The sequence below is a fragment of the Platalea leucorodia genome (genome assembly GCF_965183815.1).
Source record: "Platalea leucorodia genome assembly, chromosome: Z".
NCBI lineage: Eukaryota > Metazoa > Chordata > Aves > Pelecaniformes > Threskiornithidae > Platalea > Platalea leucorodia.
In genome coordinates this window covers 20,239,766-20,257,393 of record NC_138858.1, presented here as the reverse complement: position 1 = coordinate 20,257,393, position 17,628 = coordinate 20,239,766, and the positions used below count along the sequence as shown (strand labels likewise).

Here is a 17,628-nt window from a genome sequence, read left to right as displayed (position 1 = left end):
GAGTATCATCTCTGAACCCAAGCTTATTCTGAGGAATAAACTGCTAATTTCTCTTTGTTCAAACTCTGTTTAAAGCCAACATAATAACAACTCATGTTTATACTATGTGAAGGCTTAGTGTGCAGGGTGATGCACATTGGTTGAATTGATGAGTAATTCCTGGGTGAGATCAGCGCTGCGGGGGACAGAGGCTGAGAAATGGCAGTTGCTGCGTCCAGCTTTGGCGCCAGTTCTGCCCTGTCCATGGTGAGGGTGTTCTGGTGGGCTTGGTTTGAAATCAGGCAAGGAAAGATCTGAGGGGCACCACTTCCAGTTTGGTACTTGTACAAATCACTGTTAGCAGATGCAGTTCATTTTAAATAAATAGATTGCAGCGACTTGCTTCTTAAGTCTGTGGACTTGCTTTGTACTTTCCTCCGTCCTTCAAGTACATTTGTTAATACAGTGATGAAGAACACGCACAGAGTATGAAACTGAGTAAAATGGTTGGTAGCTTTTAAAATGCTGAGTGAAACTTGGTCATAACTATGAGAAAGCCAAGCAGTCACAGTGGTTTGGAGTTTGTTTTGAAGGTATTATTTAGTAGAGTGTACGAAAGGGTAAAATGGAATAGGGAGAAATGTAGAGAGAGGGAGTTGCAACTTAAATATTTAAACTCCTTGTTATTTAAGCAAAAAAACCGCAACAGTCTGTGGCATAGATTTTTTTTCCTTGTCTCAAGTCTTGTACCTGGTTACTAATAACTTGCTGTTAACATCCAGGACTTAGACCAGAGACTCAAAGGGTTGGTGAAAAAGGGAAGGGACTGAACCAGAAACGAGAGATGAGCAACAGGGAAAGTAAGTGAAAGAGGGGGGAAGTTCCTTTTTGTGCTGCCTCTTGTGTTTCCCTTCCTCTGGGTCACTCCATTGTACCTCTTTCTGTTCTGCCTTGAGCAGTAAAATGCTCATGCAGAGAGATGGTTTTTACCCCTCTTTTCTGGAGAAAGCTGAATGATAAAATGCAGCAGTTGGTAGGGTTCTCAGAACAGTAAATACAAAAGATGGCAATAACATGGCTGGTGACATGGCTGACAGTGTGGATAAGTGTCAAGTGATGTCCTTCCTGAGGAGAGTGGAAAGGACAACTCGAAGGTGGCATATAATGTGATGTTCTGTCTCTTCACCAGAGTGGTAATGATTGGCTTTTAGTTCTGTGGAGAGATCAGCTTCATGCCCGGTAACAGTGAAGAAACCTAATGAAGTATTAGAAACTTGGAAAGAAAGACCTGTATTATACAGGATATTTATGGAGAAATCCCCAACATAATCAGTCAGAAATCACATCAGCTTGTGAGGAAATCTAACCTATTATACTGTATGAGTCAGACTATCGGACAAGGGTACTATAATTGTGTAAAATATCTAGTCTTGTCAGTCAAGCTACTTTTGTTTCTACCTCTGACTGAAAGGCTGTTTCAGAGGCCTGTATATCTCCCGGTCTGTGAATATCAGTATTGCTAACTGTATTTATAGCTCCGTAATTCTTGGTTGTTGGTGGATCAGCATTGCTCTTTTTTCTGGTATCTACTGCCTATGTAATTAGCTGATTTACAGCCCTTACGTTCTGCTGAACTGTGCAAAACCCAACTTTTCTAGTTTTTGGGATAATGAGAAATGTACATTAGCAGTCCTTATCTGTCTGCATTTAAGATGAATTAAAACCAAACATGTTTGCAAATTCTCACTGAATGCTGTTTCAGAAGAAATTCTTGTCAGGTGGCTAAAAGTGTTAATGCCTTTGGAAAGACTTGTCTAACGGTCACACTATTATATTGATGTACAACAACCATAGAAAACAGATATTATTTTCCCCTCATATTTTGAACTGGCAGGCTCCTAGCTCATCAGAGATGTTTAACCTCCAAGTGCATGACTCTGAACTCATTACTGCACAAATCTCCATCTGTTCTCTTGCTTCATTCAGTCTTTAAGAGTTGTTTTGCAGGCAGAACTGGCTGACCTTGATCTTCCACTGTATCAAAGAATTGTCAGCTCTGTCAGCAGTACATCCACTAGTTACTTATTAATGGTGCTGGCGTATGCACTGCCTAACACTAGCTTGTTGGCTTTATCCTTGAGATTACCCTACTGGTAAACTCTTCCCAACCTTATAATTCCTCTTAACATACCTGTTGTCATCTTCCTTTAGGCAATTTCTTCACTGTGTTACAATTGACTTGGAAAATGAAGTATACATCAGGGATGCTTTTTGGTATTGTCATATGGGAAGTATTCAGTAGAGAGCCTTTAATAACTCTCTGCCATCTCCACTCCTTACTTAAAAGGGGTACTTAAACTCCCCAATTTCTTCTACTTTCATGTAAAACTAAACCCAGCTAATTTTTACTAATTCTCCTTTTTAACATGCCAAACTCTGCACTTAGAAATTGTACCTTGTTTAGGGGAAAAATGGATATTTGTAGAAAAAGCAGAACCTTTCTTTTAACTTACTGTGTCAATATGTGACTATGGCAGATGAGCAGGATTTCTTTTCTCAGTGATCTGCTGTTGAATCGTTGCTACTTTTCCTTGAGAAACCACTTTAGACTCTTACGTGAATGAATCTTCTGGCAAGGAAGTACACCACCTCCTATACTACTATAAAAATTTGTTCTTCAGTTGTATCTGGGAAGTTAAAGACCTTGACAGTAATAATAGTTGTAGCTTTATGAAGACAAATATAATTTGGTGTCTTCAGTCATATCCAGTCCTTTTGTGCCAGGAGGTTTCATACTTAAGAAATTGTTACTGTGGTGCAAAAAATTTATTCCTGTCTTCTGAAATTATGGTATCTCTCAGGGTGAAAAAGTAATGTGTCTATTGCAACTATAGGGAAACCCTACTGTTGTACTTGCTATAGTAGGAGACTTTGCCTCTTTCATCACTTGTGCCAGTTCTTCTGTTTGTTTGTCCTGCTTGTACTAATGAAAAAGCCAAATTGTATTTTTCCCTGTCTCTGCATTGTCTTCAAGGGCGAGAGACTTGCACTGCAGAAAGTACTTAAGTTTTATATATTTGAAATGATTTTGATTTGATTTTGGAAATTAAGTTTGTTTTTTAAAAAAAAACTTAAAATCCCACAAAACCAGACTTTGCCGATTCATTTAAAACAGAACAAAACCCCAAGTATTGTGAGAAGTTTTTCTTAATGGCTTCACTTGCCAGAAACAGTAGGACCTGGTGCCCCTCTGGTTTGACTTGTAATTTTCTCCCTCCTCCCACCAGCTAATAGTGAAGCCAATCCATGTGTATTTAAAAGAAGTAAATTAAACCTGCTGTATGGAGCATTGTTCTGAGGGAGTGGGTTTTGACATTGGAGAGTACTTTAACCAAAAAGACATCAAAAGCCAGTACTGGCATGTTTTTTTTAGGCTAATAACTGCCTTGGATTGAGCAAAAGGTAAATTACAAATGTTGTTCTGTGACTTTAGTTTTCAGTTTAACAGTGTTAAGTCAATCTGATCAATCTTACTGTAATCTAGTTTTTAGAAATTAAAACTTTTATCTCAAGCTTTCATGGAGCATGCCTCCTTTCAGCACTGAAATTGCTGAGAGCGGCAATAAGACAAATGACTGGTGGAATTACTTTTAAAATCTGTTATACAGTTGGGGGAAACTGAAGAAACACTTCATTAAGTTTACTATATAAGCTTTTTTAGCAGTATTGTATTTCTTCCAATAGTTCTTCCAATTAATTGTTACTTCAAACCAGGTAGATACCAAGAACTTTAAGACTCATACTGTCTTACCTAAATTTTACTGGTTATGACTTCAGGAAATTGTTTACAAAGTTTTCTTTCTTAATTAGCAAAGTGGGATTGGTTTCAGAGAGAGTAAAAGAGGTGGAAAGAGAAGGAATTTTAGTAACTTATTTTAGCTTGTTCTTAATTGCTTAAAGCAAAACAAAACCAAACTTTGAGTTATTTGGTATTTTGTTTGTGTGATCTTGATAAAGAAAGGTGCTGCAAGCAATTACAGACTAATTACATCATAATCTCAATATTGCTGAACAGTGAGCACACATTTCAAGGAGCTTCTCTATATGGAAAAGCACACATTGTCACTGTATGATGAACATAATTCCTGTGATCCACATACCATTGCTTTCCATTTCTGATTTAGCAGCAGGTAATTACATTTAAAAAGAAAAAAACCAATGCCCCCCAAAACTCCTGAATAACCTCAGCACTCTGAAAATTTTATTTTCCACCTGAGAAGCTGAAAGATTCAGGTGTGGGTAGGAGGAAATGAGGAGTAAGCCACCATGACACCATTATTCATAGAGCAGGTCTTTAAAAAGGATGATGCAGGGCCAGTAATGTGATGTCAGTGACACCACCTAACTATGATTGCAAGTATTTGTGGCAGTGTGCTGAAGCTGTGATAAGGTTTTTCCAGGCTGAACTTAATTTTGAGAGCAACTGCTTTACCATGATGATTAAAACTAGTCTAAAGAAGTAAAGTTGACAAGAGACTCTCATTTGTGTATGCCTCATTCTCCAATTCTGGAGATCTAAAAAGTACATTTTTCTCAAATATATGGTCTTGAATCTTGGTGATAGTGTGTGTGCAGGGCAAAGGATGAAGTTTTCATTCTGTACATACTTTATAGAATAAATGGTGTTGGAAACATACCACGGCATTATGTTGACAAGTCACCTTCTCTCACTATGACTGCACACTGCTTCTGCCACCTCCCTTGCATAAGTTAGCTGAATAATAAACAACTGATGATATATCATGACATGCTGTCACAATACCAACACAAGGGGAGGGCAGAAATGACTTCTGGGCTGTGGCATTTCTCAAAATCTTGGCTATTCTTGCTAGTAGGAGAAAGGGAGAGGGACTTTTTTCCTGGTAGGAAAGGCACTGTTTTTTGCACTGCACAGCAGAGTCCAGCTCCAGGGCTGTGTGCTGGCTGGTGTCTGAATGGTTCAGTGTTTTGGCGAGGCTCTGGCTTGGCTCTTAGCCCATCCTGCTGTCCTTCTGCGTTGTTGGTGTACTTGGACAGCTTCCAGAGCTGGGTCAGTTGTAGTCCCACTGGTGTGGAACTGGAAACAACACCTCTTCACAATGACAGTGTTTTTCTGCCACTTTCAGAGGGGAGGTTTTGCATGCTGTTGACTTTATGACTGTAACAGCACAGAAGATACTTGATTTTTTTTTTTTTTGTGATGGGCTTAGCTGGAATACATGGACACTATGATAAGACTGTAACTGCTTGGTTGTTGAACAAAGCTGTGTGTCATTCATCAGAGGTCACTTCAAGGAAATTTTCACCTTATGAGGCATGAGTTTATTTGTTCTTCTGTGTCTGTTTTCAAACTGAAGCATTCTTTTAAGCAGTCACTTTATGGTGTGAAGAACAAAATTGATAGCAGATCACTGATGAAACCACAGTTTCACTATATATCATTCGTGATGGGCCCAGGAGTTGGGCTTAGTTTGGAGGACTTCATGGGTAGAGGTTAAAGGGGGAAAAGGTTTGAAAAGGATCCTAGGTCTGTCTTCCTTTATCTTCTTGTAAATCCTGACTGTGTAACTTGGTGTTTCTCTTCTCTTCCCTAACAATTCTCTTACTGCTTGGTTGGTATCTTTATATTCTTTGTTTTTTTTTTCCTGTTCTTTCTGTGTTTACTTCTGTTTGTACACACTTATTTGGGGGTAGCTGTGTATATGGAAAGGAAGAGGTGGGCTATGCCTTGACACAGAGGTCCTGAGGAGACAACTGAGACTGCAGTAATATTTCTCTGGTGTGAAGGAAGGAAGGAGGCTGGTTTTCATCCTTCCTATACCATACTGGTAGATTAGGAGTGTCTCCCCCCAGATGATTTTTGTTTTCTAACTCTAAATTGGTATGCATTTTATGTGAAATACTACTGAATTTTGAGCACAAAATCAAGGGCTCTTAAGCACTTTAATGCCACTGGGCCGTACATCCCTAAGTTCAAGAAGAATATTTATTGTTTTGTTGAAATTCTTGGTAATCCCGCACTTCTTTTTTCCATACAGCTATTTCTTTCTGAGTGTATTCATCCCTGTACACAAACAGGTTGTGCAGATGCTGTATGTGTGTCAAGGGTGAAGGATCAGGGTTTAAAAATGTGATTCAATTAGTTTGTAGTAATTTGTATTCTATTTTGAGCTTTTTTTTTAAACTTTGCTGTTCAAATGACTAGTTTTGGTTAGTGTTGCAGGTCTCTTGAGGTGCAATAGCATAAAGCATCATGTGCCTTAATTTTGTGTTCTGTTGAGTTTAGGATGAGCCAAAGGCTTCCTCTTTTGTGAAAGAGAGGAATAAAATCTCCATGCCCTGAGGTTGTAGGGCTTGTGCAGTGACCACATTGCTCCAGGGAACTTTTTGGTGTATGTGTGTGGAAGTGAGGGGATTGCATGCATGTGTAATTTTTCCGTTTTTCCATATCTCTTCCTGAAAACTCCCTCTGCACTTGCACTCCCTGAGGAGCACCCCTTTTCTGCTTTCATGAAATGCAGTTTATGCTCTTCTGACTTGTGAAGCTGTCCAGAGAAGGTATAAAGGGGCAACTGTTGCTCACTGAAATATAAAAGAATAGTTGATAATTGTGGCAGTAGCAGCAGATTGAGCAACTCAGTGGTTGTCAATGAACTGTTTACTCAATCACGGTTTCGGCATGCTTCCATACTTGATGTGCCACAAACGAAGGTGAGAGGAATCCTATCTCCTTCATTCAACAGTCCTTCTGGGAGCTGCAAAGACAAGGCAGTAGTCACTGGCCAAAGGAAGTGCATAACCTTCTAACTTGCTGCATGCCCATTCCTCTTCGTGCACTTCTCTTTGGAAATGTGGGGGTATAATCATTGCCAGAGTTTGTGTTGCTTTTGTAATGTATTTTTTATTCCTTTTTGCTAGCTGGCTTGCCTTTTGCAATTCTCAATTCAAGACGTATCCCCTTCCAGAGAGGAGTTTTCTGTAGTGATGAATCCATCCGGTATCCATACAAAGAGGACACCATTTCTTATAAGTTGTTAGCAGCAATAATTATTCCTTTCAGTATAATTGTTGTAAGTTAAACTTTTCTTCATTGCATTTGATTTCAGTGGGGGTGGGGAAGCGGGAGGAGGGGCAATCTGTTAATACAGACTTCTAAAACTGCGCTTTATAAGATTTCTTGACTTTAAAATAAAGTCCTTAGACCAGGTGCTAAAGCAGTAGAAATGGTGTTCTGGCAAGAATAACTAAAAGGTTTTCCTTAATGAACGTCAAACAACTAGAATTATAGAACAGACAAAGAATACCTTACAACTATGGAGGCTTAATTCTATAGTCTGAGAGATAAAAACTTCCTCCCTTACCATATCAGTTAAGAATAACACTAATGTATTTTAAATGACTGTTTCAAGCTTTTCTATTTTGGGAGCTACTACTTTCAGAATACAATTTTGCATGACCTATTAAGTCAGCATTTTTACCAGCTACAGAGTCATTGGAAATACTTCTGTGTGTGGAAGTGTAACAACAGATACTAAGTTCTTTAATAGAAAATATTATGGCTTCCAATCAGAATTTATCAAAAGCATAACTAGAATAAAAAGAGTAAGTAGCCAGGGACTTTTGCCCTGGATATTTCCTTGAAGGTCAAGATAAAACACTGGGCCCATTTGTGTTAATGTTCGGGGTCACTTTCATGCTGCACCTAACCTGGTTGAAAACGGGGTACTGTTCTCCTTCCTTCCTGTTCACACCAGATCAGTGAGCTGGAGAGATTGCCTCTGCATCTGCCAGTTTGGGATCTCCCTCTCTGGCCACAGCTCCGTGCTCAGTTGAACTGGCTCAGGCATATAGTGTCTCTGTATCTTAAGATTTTAATTATATGCTGTCAGCTGAGCTAACCTAATAGCTTACTATGGACAAAAGGTGTGGTCCCACTATTACCCTGTCTTCTGTCACCTCTGGTGGCTTGTCTGAACGAGGATAAGCTAGTGAAATTCCTTAACCTGGCAGAAAACAACAGCTTTCTTTGACCTAGGTTGAGTGAAACAGCTCCTGGAAGAATACAGTGTCAGTCCTGGGGCAAAAAGTGGTGGGTGCATGTCCTTGGGCATGGGCAGAGGGGAGAGCTTGACCTCATCAGAGTTCTGGTGTTTCTCTGCTTCAGTCCATGTTTCAGTATGGTGCAGAGCATAAAACTTCAGTGTTACACATTTTGTGTCCTAAGTCTCATGGAACTGCACTTGAGTTCCACAATGGCCCTTCAATAGGGGCTTCAAGATCCCTGTCTAGCTGTGCTAAAAAGCTTCAGACTCCACTCATGGCTCTGTGTTGGGTGACATCCAGGCTCATCAGAGCTCCACTTTGAGCAGAGTTAAAACTCTTGTATGCCAAATAAGATTTTTAGGTGTATAAATATTTATCCAAGCGTATTTTAGGAATCAAAGCTGGAAAAGGAGAAGCTAAATGTAAACCTCACTATTGGCCAGCTGTTTTTCTGGGCTCATGGCTTAAAATCAGGAGAGATATTATGGCAATCTAACCCTTTCTTGCATAAGGACTGCATGGATTTTTATCTAGGTTCCTACATAAAGGTCAACTTGTAGCTTATGTTTGCTCTTGGGTGCAATTTTTCATAACTGTAGAAATGTGGGGCTGGGAATCAAAACTGTGACTTACCTAGTTTTCCTTTTCTTGGAAAAACTGCTTCAAAAACTTACAGAAATACTTCTGGATCAGATAAAACTTTTCTGGTTTTTGTCTGTTCTGTTAACTGGCAAGTGGTTTATGCTAAAAGATCCTGCCTTTTAAGAGAACTATTTTTTTTTTCCACCCTGTTACTACTGTTGGTAGTCAGTATTGCCTAAGAGCAGCAGTACTTGGTCACAACTGAAGTCCATCTAGCTTGTTACCTCATTTCTAGCAGTGGTTAAAACAGATAAGTGAGGAAGAATAGAAGAATAGAGCAAGCAAAGATTGATATTTTGCCCTCAGTACTTTGCAACCAGCCATTTGCAGCTCAGGGCCTTCCTGAGTCAGAAACGGCTTCAGTGAATATAGTAATTTTTAATGGATATACTTCCTTTTGAGTTTATCCAATCTCCATATGAGCCTGTATGAACATTTAGCTAACAAAGTTACGTTTGTAACATCAGGGGCCATCTTTTACTTCCAAAATTTGGCTTTTCTGTCAAGATTGCTTTGAAGTCAGATGGTAAAAGCAAATGTTGGTGTCCTTTACTCAATGCTCAGTGAGATTATTGAAGATGAAGACTCTTTGATGTCTGTGTCCAGTGAAGTAGCTGCATTGACATCACCTAATTTTTTGTCGCCTCGACTGTGATAAGTGACCTTATTGCAGGTTTTGCAGCAGTGTTCTTTAAAAGAGATTAATTTTTTACTAGTCGTGGCTGTGATATTTCTGCTCAACTATCTTCATTAAAAGGCTACTCTCTGGGGTAGGTAGATTCTGTATAAGAGCTTACCAACATCTACTTTACTGAAAACTTTCTCAGCTTTAGTCCATGTTCTGGTGTTTCTCTGCTTCAGTCCATGTTTCAGTATGGTGCAGAGCGTAAAACTTCAGTATCACATATCTGATGAGATTGTATGTTTGCCTTAATGTGCAAAGCTGCTGACAGCTACTTTGTCTGCCCAGATGTCAGTGTCTAATAACAGATTCATTCACCAAAGCTCTGCTTTGCCGGGATCCTGGATTTGCCACTCTCAAGTGACGGATGGAGCCATCATTTAATCTTTACAGGATTTTTAAAGATCACTTCACCTATATGCATACAGTCCCCCACGCATCTGATCATCTGTATGACTTTCTGTACAAAATGGGACTGTCTGGTTCAATATCCAGCCTGTCTGGGGTGAAGTTCTGTACTTGGTTTAAGGAAAAACTTACTTTCTGCAAAAGATAAAGTTGCAGGAAAACGAAATTAAATCTGCTTTTCTGTCAACACTTGATGCATGCTTGATGCATATACCTTGGACATGCAAGGTGAAAAATCCTTGGAAAGACTTCAGTAATGCCTGTCTTTCCCTACACACATTAGTTTTCTTTTCTGCCCTAAAGATCTAATTTTCCTGAGGAATAGGAAATGTCTTTGTTTGAATAAGTGGCCTTTCACATCCGGAAATGAAGTCCAGACCCTTCAGAATAGTCTCTGGCTTTACAAAAAACCTAACAACTTTATGATGAAATAGAAAAATTTTGCTCAGCAGAAGTTTAGCTGAAGAAGAATAAAATGTAATACTGGAGAAAATGTTTCTAATTAGGGCCATGCCAAGTAATATGGATAAATGTTACTCTGAGAAGACTTTGTTTTAATAAATATTCTGAAAATCAATATTATTAAGTTCAACATGAAGCAGGGTAAGGTAAAAGTTTTTTTTTTTTTTCCTTCTACATAAGTGTTTAAAGTTTGGGCATGGTTACTGCTGACTCTTGGAAAACTTAAATTTGCACCTTAATGTTTATAAAAAAAATTAATTCCTGAAACTACATGTCTGAGTATTAACAACAGTAGAGTAATAACTTTCTTTTTAAGTTATTGTCTTTCTTTAACTGTTATCCTTATTTCTCTTTCAGATCATCCTAGGAGAGACTCTCTCTGTCTTTTATAATAATTTGCACTCAAATTCATTTGTCAGAAATAACTACATAGCCACTATTTACAAAGCCATTGGGACCTTCATTTTTGGAGCAGCTGCTAGCCAGTCGTTGACAGACATTGCCAAGTACTCCATAGGTAGACTGCGTCCTCACTTCCTCGCTGTGTGCCAGCCCGACTGGACACGAATCAACTGCAGTCTAGGTTACATTGAGAACTTCGCTTGTCAAGGAGACAAAGCAAAAATCAATGAGGGAAGGTGAGTCTGACTAAACATGTATACTTGGTTGTAAGACCTGTTTCTTAACCTGGGACGATGTGTTTAGTATTGCTACTGCATTTTTGTGCTTCTCCTAGAATAAATTTCTTGTAATGAATTTTAAACTTTGAGCCCTGTCTAGACACTGGGATTTTTTTTTCTAATTTGTGAAAACTTGTTTTATTAATGTACAGAGGAATGCATAAATTATTGTGTATTCATTTCTGCTTTTCTACAAAATGTGGATGGTGTTCAGTTTGGGTTCTATTTATGTTTCCAAAATGTCTGCGCATCCCAATGAAGAGAAGAATTTGAAATCTGCCTTCAAAATTGGATATGGAATAGCAAGGAAAACAGTTCAGATTTAGAATAAAAGCAAATAAAAACTGGGTGTATCCATATAAAAATATGGAGGACTGTTAAGAGAATCACTCTACTCAGTTTTCTCATTATTAGGCATTTCATTACCTTATATGCTTACCTGCCAGTTTAATTGCAGCAAGATAACACGGAAACAAAAATGAAGCATCTGACACATTGGAGTTTTGTCACTGTGTTATAAACAGTTTTTAAATGCTATTGGAAATGTTAAAGTATGTTCAGAATAATTTCTGGTATTAGAGTTGCTTGAGCTCCCTGGAAGCTTAGTTTTAGAGAAACTCATTACCATTCTTTTTCCAGAAGACCTAGATACCCTCTTAGAACTTTTCTCTGTGCATGTGATTTTTAAGTACACGTGGATAGTTTTTGCTCACTGTTCTCTGTGCTCATTTTCTCTTCTAGCATGTGTCCCCTGTGGATCTTACAGTAGCATGCATGGTATTCCTCAGCAACCACAGGAAAATGTTGCATATTGATTTAGTGAGGGACCAGGTCCAGTTCCAAGTCATGCAGAGCAGCTGTTCAAAGGTGGCAGGAGCAGTTTTTATTTTGAATGGCTGTTGGTAGTAGAGGAGCAAGTGCATTATGGTAGATAGGCGGTATAGCAGATAATCCTAAAATGAGCAGACCTTTATGCAGGTAATAAATAGACAAATTGGAGTTTGTTCTTAGAGAGATTAAAGCAGAGGAGTGTCCTTCATGTGCAGCTTTTTGTGTATTACTAATGCTGATAATTGTGCTTAGACTTTTATTTGCTTACTCTAGACTATTCTAGACACTGATTATTGGATGGACTTTCCTTGCATGTGAGTAGCCCAGTAGAGTTAGAATATCGACTAGTAAGGTACAGATTTTATCTCTGTTACAGGAAATGTTTGGAAAAAGGCAGAGTAAGCAAAGAAGGATTTTCATGAAATGTAGAAAACAAAGAATTTCTAAACAGCATGTCTGTCAGACTTTTTAAATGTTACTTTTCAAAGGTCTGACTTGTAGTAGAACAATCTTAATAATTGAAATAAAGGAGATGCTACCTCCCCCAAGATAACAAATTGTCTTGGTATCTTGTCAGCTTTGCAAATTTTAGTGTGGTGAGTTAGCAGAACTCTTCAGAGTTTAAAAGAAGATAGGGTGGCAACTTAAAACGCAAGACAGGGGAAATACAGATTTTTGTTGTATATTACATTGTGGCATGGGTAAAATGTTTTGACTTTTTTCTTAAACTCACCAAAAGTGTTGTTTTTATTATTCCGCAACTACGTGAAAAGATACTTGTCTAAGTTTCAAATTGAATGAGTCTTTAAACAAAATTGCACATCTTCAGGTGCTTTGTGAAACAGAATTGCGTGGCTTTCAGCATGAAACTGTGGAGTCAAAATTCAATTTGGGCATAGCTCTGAGTCTTCAGTTGAACTTCTGCATGAGTCTAAAAATGTTTCTCAAATGTAAAGTGGGAAAAGGAGAAAATTTGAGTTGATTGTAATGACTAAAATGGTCCTGAAATACAACTGTCTGGGATGCTGCAAAACAGAGTTAGCTTATCCTCAAACAAGGAAACAGATTTTTTGGTGTATGAGAATAACATGGGGGAACAACAGCACAGCAATCACTTAGCTTTTGTTCTTCCCTGTGTAACTAGTGCTTTGAAATCTCAGACTTCTGTATTGGAAGCAAGATTTGTCTGTCGTCTCTTAACTGATGAGCTGTTAGGTTTGTGTTCTCAGCTACCATTTTGTTCCCTTTTTCTGTTGTCCCTGTTGCTCCCTAGAAGATGATGTAAGAGGGCTCTCCTTTTTGGTCAAAGCTTGCCTTGAAGTGATGACTACAGTGTGAGCTCACCTGTGGTGCTTTTGCTCTCAGCTGAGTCTTTTCCATGCACAGGAAGCTGTAAACAAAAAGTAGGTTAGTGAGTGGTCAAAGAAGGGTAGATGAAAGTGGCACATTGTCCTGTACAGGTGGATGTCATGGATGCAGTGACCCACTAAATTATTCTGGGTTTCTTATGGAAATTGGGCCCTACATCTGAAAGGGTGGTTTCAGTAATCTTAGGTCATGTGCCTACATACCTTACAGTTAATAAGCCACGAAGAAGAGGGAGTTTGATTGCAGTGAGTTTTCCAGCAAGTTGGAGGAGGTCAGGAGGCTCTCAAACTGTAACCCAGAGGTGAATTTCTGGATCAGTTGGACAAAATTATTAACTGCAAACTTATTACCATCTACCCTCATTTGCATAAAATAAATACTCAGGTAGAAATACCAAGAAAGAGTGAAGACAGGACAATCAGTGTTGCATACAAAATCGTATGTTCTGAATTGAACTTCTTATTCCTGTGTAGTAGTAGAACTTGAGGTTGGTTTTGAATATTTTTAGAGGTTCATGCTCAGCTATAAAGTCAAAAAGATGAATCTAATCTTGTTTACTACTTTTTAATTCATAGCAGGAAAACAATGCTTCCAGTGTAAAAATCCATTGTGCGCTTCCACTATGCATTTTGTACTCTTCTGTTTTGTTCTCTCCTCCCTTCTAATCCCTTTTCATCATCCCTTCTCATAACTTTATACTTATCAAAACTATAAAACAGTTTTGGTATACAGCATCCCTGAGTAGATCTAGAGCTCTTGGTCTGAAATAGAGTAAGTGGGTGTGTGTTGAAGAGATTGGTGTAAGATGGAAGTCTCTAAAGGATACTTCAGAAGTGGTACAGAAGTTAGGTAATGAGCAATTGTTCCCATTTCCTACTAATAGTAAAACTGGAAGGTGAAACATTTGAATTAGTTTCTTACTTGTATTATTTTCTACATGAAGATTAAGAAGATTAAGTAAACTGTGGAACTCTTTGCAGTGCTGGGATGTGTAAGTTCATAGGTGGGTTCAAAAAAACATTTGAAAAAACTTCTAGAAGAATAAAACCAAAAAACAAACCATGTTTCTGGAAGCCTGTAAGTTATGGTTGGAGGCTGAGAGTGTTCTGGGCAAGCATCGTTGCATATTTTGGTCCAGTACTGTTTTATGCAGATCTGATGTTTGCAACTCTTTGCATGTGTCCACTGTGGTATAACATGGGGACATGGGGGAAAGATAATCATTAGTCTTTATTGTTCATCAGTAACAGTAGTATTAAAATACATCCTAAAATACAGATCTGCTTCATCATGAATATAAACTAATGGACTTATGCCTGGTTGTCTAAATTAATAAAGTGCCTGTGGGTTTTGATTAGTTTCAGTATGGTTTTACTTTCTAACCTGAGCTTGATAAGCTAATTCTTGCTGACTTAAATATCACGTTTGCTCTGTATCATGCTGAAAACAGTCCTCTTCAGTTTTAAATAGCTTAGGTTCTCCTTGACAACTTTTATAGTGTGTTTGCACTTTCAGTACTACTGGTGCTTAAACTAAGCTGAGATCACAATGACAGTTGTGTGCTTAAAAAATCTCATTCATACTTGTTGAGAGATGCATGTGAGAGTTGGCATATATTACTTGAAAGTATGTAGCACTTGCAGATCTCTAAAATATGCATGGAAATCACTAGTTTTATTAAAAATTGCTGGTTAAATAAGTATTAGCATTAGAAACTGTGTACTTTTCTTCTATGTCTTTGTAAGACAACCCTTTCTTCAGGTAGTATTTGGCATTTAATTTAAGCTGGACACAGGAGCTTGGTATGAGCTACTTCATGGCAGTTTTCTGAGGGTGAATGATTTATATAGAACCGCATTCTCAAGCTTTTATGAAGGTGTTGCTAGGTTTGATGCCAACTAGTTGTGTGTAGAACTTTGTAATATTCCATTTAAATAAATATTAAGAGTAGTACCTTAGTAAAGGTGGTTGACCTGTGAAGATGATTTTTCCTTTGAGTATCAAAGAGCAAAATTCTGCTTAAAGCACACAGTTCAGTAAGATACTTATTTTTAAAATGTGGGTAGAAGGGTACAGAACTTCGTATCATGCAGTTTCTTTACTGGGAGACAGTGACTTGTTTTAGTGTGTTAAAAAAGTAAGTTTAATATACAAGCACAAGTTTTAGTGTCTATGAATGAAGAGAGATCAAAGCCAAGGGGTTCTCCTGTCACTGGTGCTAGCAACTGGCATGTTACCTTTAGTATACCAGCGTATACTTTAATGCTACTGCATTGCCTTTAAGGTACTTTCTTTAGCACCTATAAAGATAATGACTTGCCAAATGCTTGTTTCCTTTTTCAAATCAGCAAAGTAGGGCTCAGTAAAATACGTAGGTGTACTAGGCTCATAACCCTGATTGAATGGGCATGTGAATGAGCAGTCTCTACTAATCTCTGATCTCTTCGGCTTTTGCAGCTCCCATTCTTGTTCAATTCTTCCTTCTCTTTTGGCTTGCTACTGCTTACCTTTGCCTGACTTTGGGTTGGTTGGCAAGATACGCAGATTCCTCAAAGAGGAGCAGGCAGAGAGGACACCAAAAGGACAGGTGATGACTTCTCCATTCCTTATTCATAGCTAAGGCATACTTCCCAAACCTGTCTGCTCTAGCCAGTCTGTGGCAGATTTTTCATGCATCCTGTTTGTTGGCTTTCTTGCATCTGAAAGAGTTAATAGAAACCACAGATGTTCAGCAGCAGGAGCTGTGAATTAATATTTTACTGTTCCTCTGGTGAGTGTACTTTGCTGTAGTTGCTGGTTGTCTGTCTGAAATGAGTTTGGAAACAGTGAAGCTTGAATGTCTACTAGAGTAATAAAGTAGAACATCAAGAGCTTCTGTTTTCTTCTAGTATATGAATTGTGGGATAAGTCTTCAACACTCTCAAAAAGCCTTTGTTGTTAGTGTATCTTAACACTTGATTGGTCTGGAAAAATTTTTTTAGGCTTCTGGTAGGGGGAAAAAGGCAACTTTAAAAGCTTTTTTATTTATGCTTAAATGTATTGTACTTCAGGACTTAAAGATGGTGATGGAGTGCCTTCTGACTGTATTGTTAGACTGTACTAATATATTGTGTGGCGATGGTAACTGGTTGCTCCCAGCTCATTTTGGCAGTCAGGAGTTGGTAATTCTACCTTGATCGCCTTTGTGCAGACAACTGTTGGTAATCCCTAGGTAGCAGGATCTGGAATCCAGGAGACACTTGACCAGGCCAGCCTGAAAAGGTCAGTCTTAACTGTGTCTGTAAACCCGTGGAGTATCATCGTAAGCAAAGAATGGGTATTTCTTATTGCTTGTAAAATCCAATCTCAAAGACAGTAAATGTGGATTAAATAAAGGTTCTGTCAGGAACTTAGTAATGGCTTTTCTCTCCAGTCTTATAAAATTCTTTCTACAAGCAGGTAAAAACTAAAAAAAAAAAAAAAAAAAAAAGAGTGGGGGGGGGAACCCCCTCGAGCCCCCCCAGTAAAAAACACCCCAAACTGAACAAAACCTCCCCCAAAACAACAAAGAATGCCCACAAACCAAGCTTCTGGTATTGAGGAGTTGTGTGTAATTGAAAGAACATTTGAATGACAGTCTTTTTTAGTTATCAAACAATGTAGCAGGTGCTATATACAGCTTACAGTATTTTTAGAACTTAATTTAGGATTGTGCTGTCACTTTTGTGTGTGTGTATATATATATCATGTTATAAAGTTGGCAGCACAAACAGCACATTAAAGCCTTGGTTAAAGGTCAGGTATATTGTATCTGATACTATTTAAGCTTACGTTTTATCCACATAATGTTAAGAATAAATTTTGTATTGATAAAATTTTGTGTTCATATATAAGATCTGCTCCAAACTGGATTTCATAAGTCATAGATGTGTGCCTTTTGGACTGCAACTGGAAAATCTGGATTGAATTTCAAATCTGGGTAACTGCTGGGTCCACCTTTTGTTTTTTTTCAAAAAAATATAACAAAACTTAGAAGTGTTCATGAATGCAGTTAAAAACTTTCTTTCACATTTTTGAAACTGAAATATTGCCACTAGTTCCATAACAAAGAGGTTTCAGTGTTGTACAGGGAGACAGTTCGCATTTCTGCTCCTGAAAGTGGAGGGGGCAGTATTCATTAGAGGAAAAAAAATGTATGTAGCAAACATCTCACCCCCCCAGTTTTTTAATGTTCTTTAAAATGGAGAAAGCAGAGGTATTACACACATATAGCAATATTCTATAATCTTCAGGTAAACCAAGCAGCTTTTTTTATTCCAGGGTTGTAAAGTGCTTAATTATCATGCTGCTGCTATGAGACATGGAACAGTTGCAGATGGGAAGGCATAAACATAACATGTTCTTCCTCGATTAACACACTGCAAAGTTGGGAGTAGAAAATAGGAGTTCAGATCCTTTCTCCAGGATGTGAGAATATAAGTCTAAACAGTCATGTGACAGATTAGTGCTTTAAGG

At 38.2% G+C, this 17,628-nt stretch overlaps 1 protein-coding gene across 2 annotated transcripts in view; it reads left to right on the top strand.

Moving 5' to 3' along the window:
• Positions 1-17,628, top strand: part of PLPP1 (phospholipid phosphatase 1) — a 65,179-nt gene that overhangs the window by 21,959 nt on the left and 25,592 nt on the right. The window contains exons 2-3 of one of the 2 annotated variants that reach the window (XM_082336705.1): positions 6,937-7,088; positions 10,613-10,893. In XM_082336705.1, coding sequence (XP_082192831.1) covers positions 6,937-7,088; positions 10,613-10,893 — 433 coding nt within the window. The remainder of the gene's footprint in view (positions 1-6,936; positions 7,089-10,612; positions 10,894-17,628) is intronic. The other variant, XM_082336704.1, reaches the window with a different exon arrangement.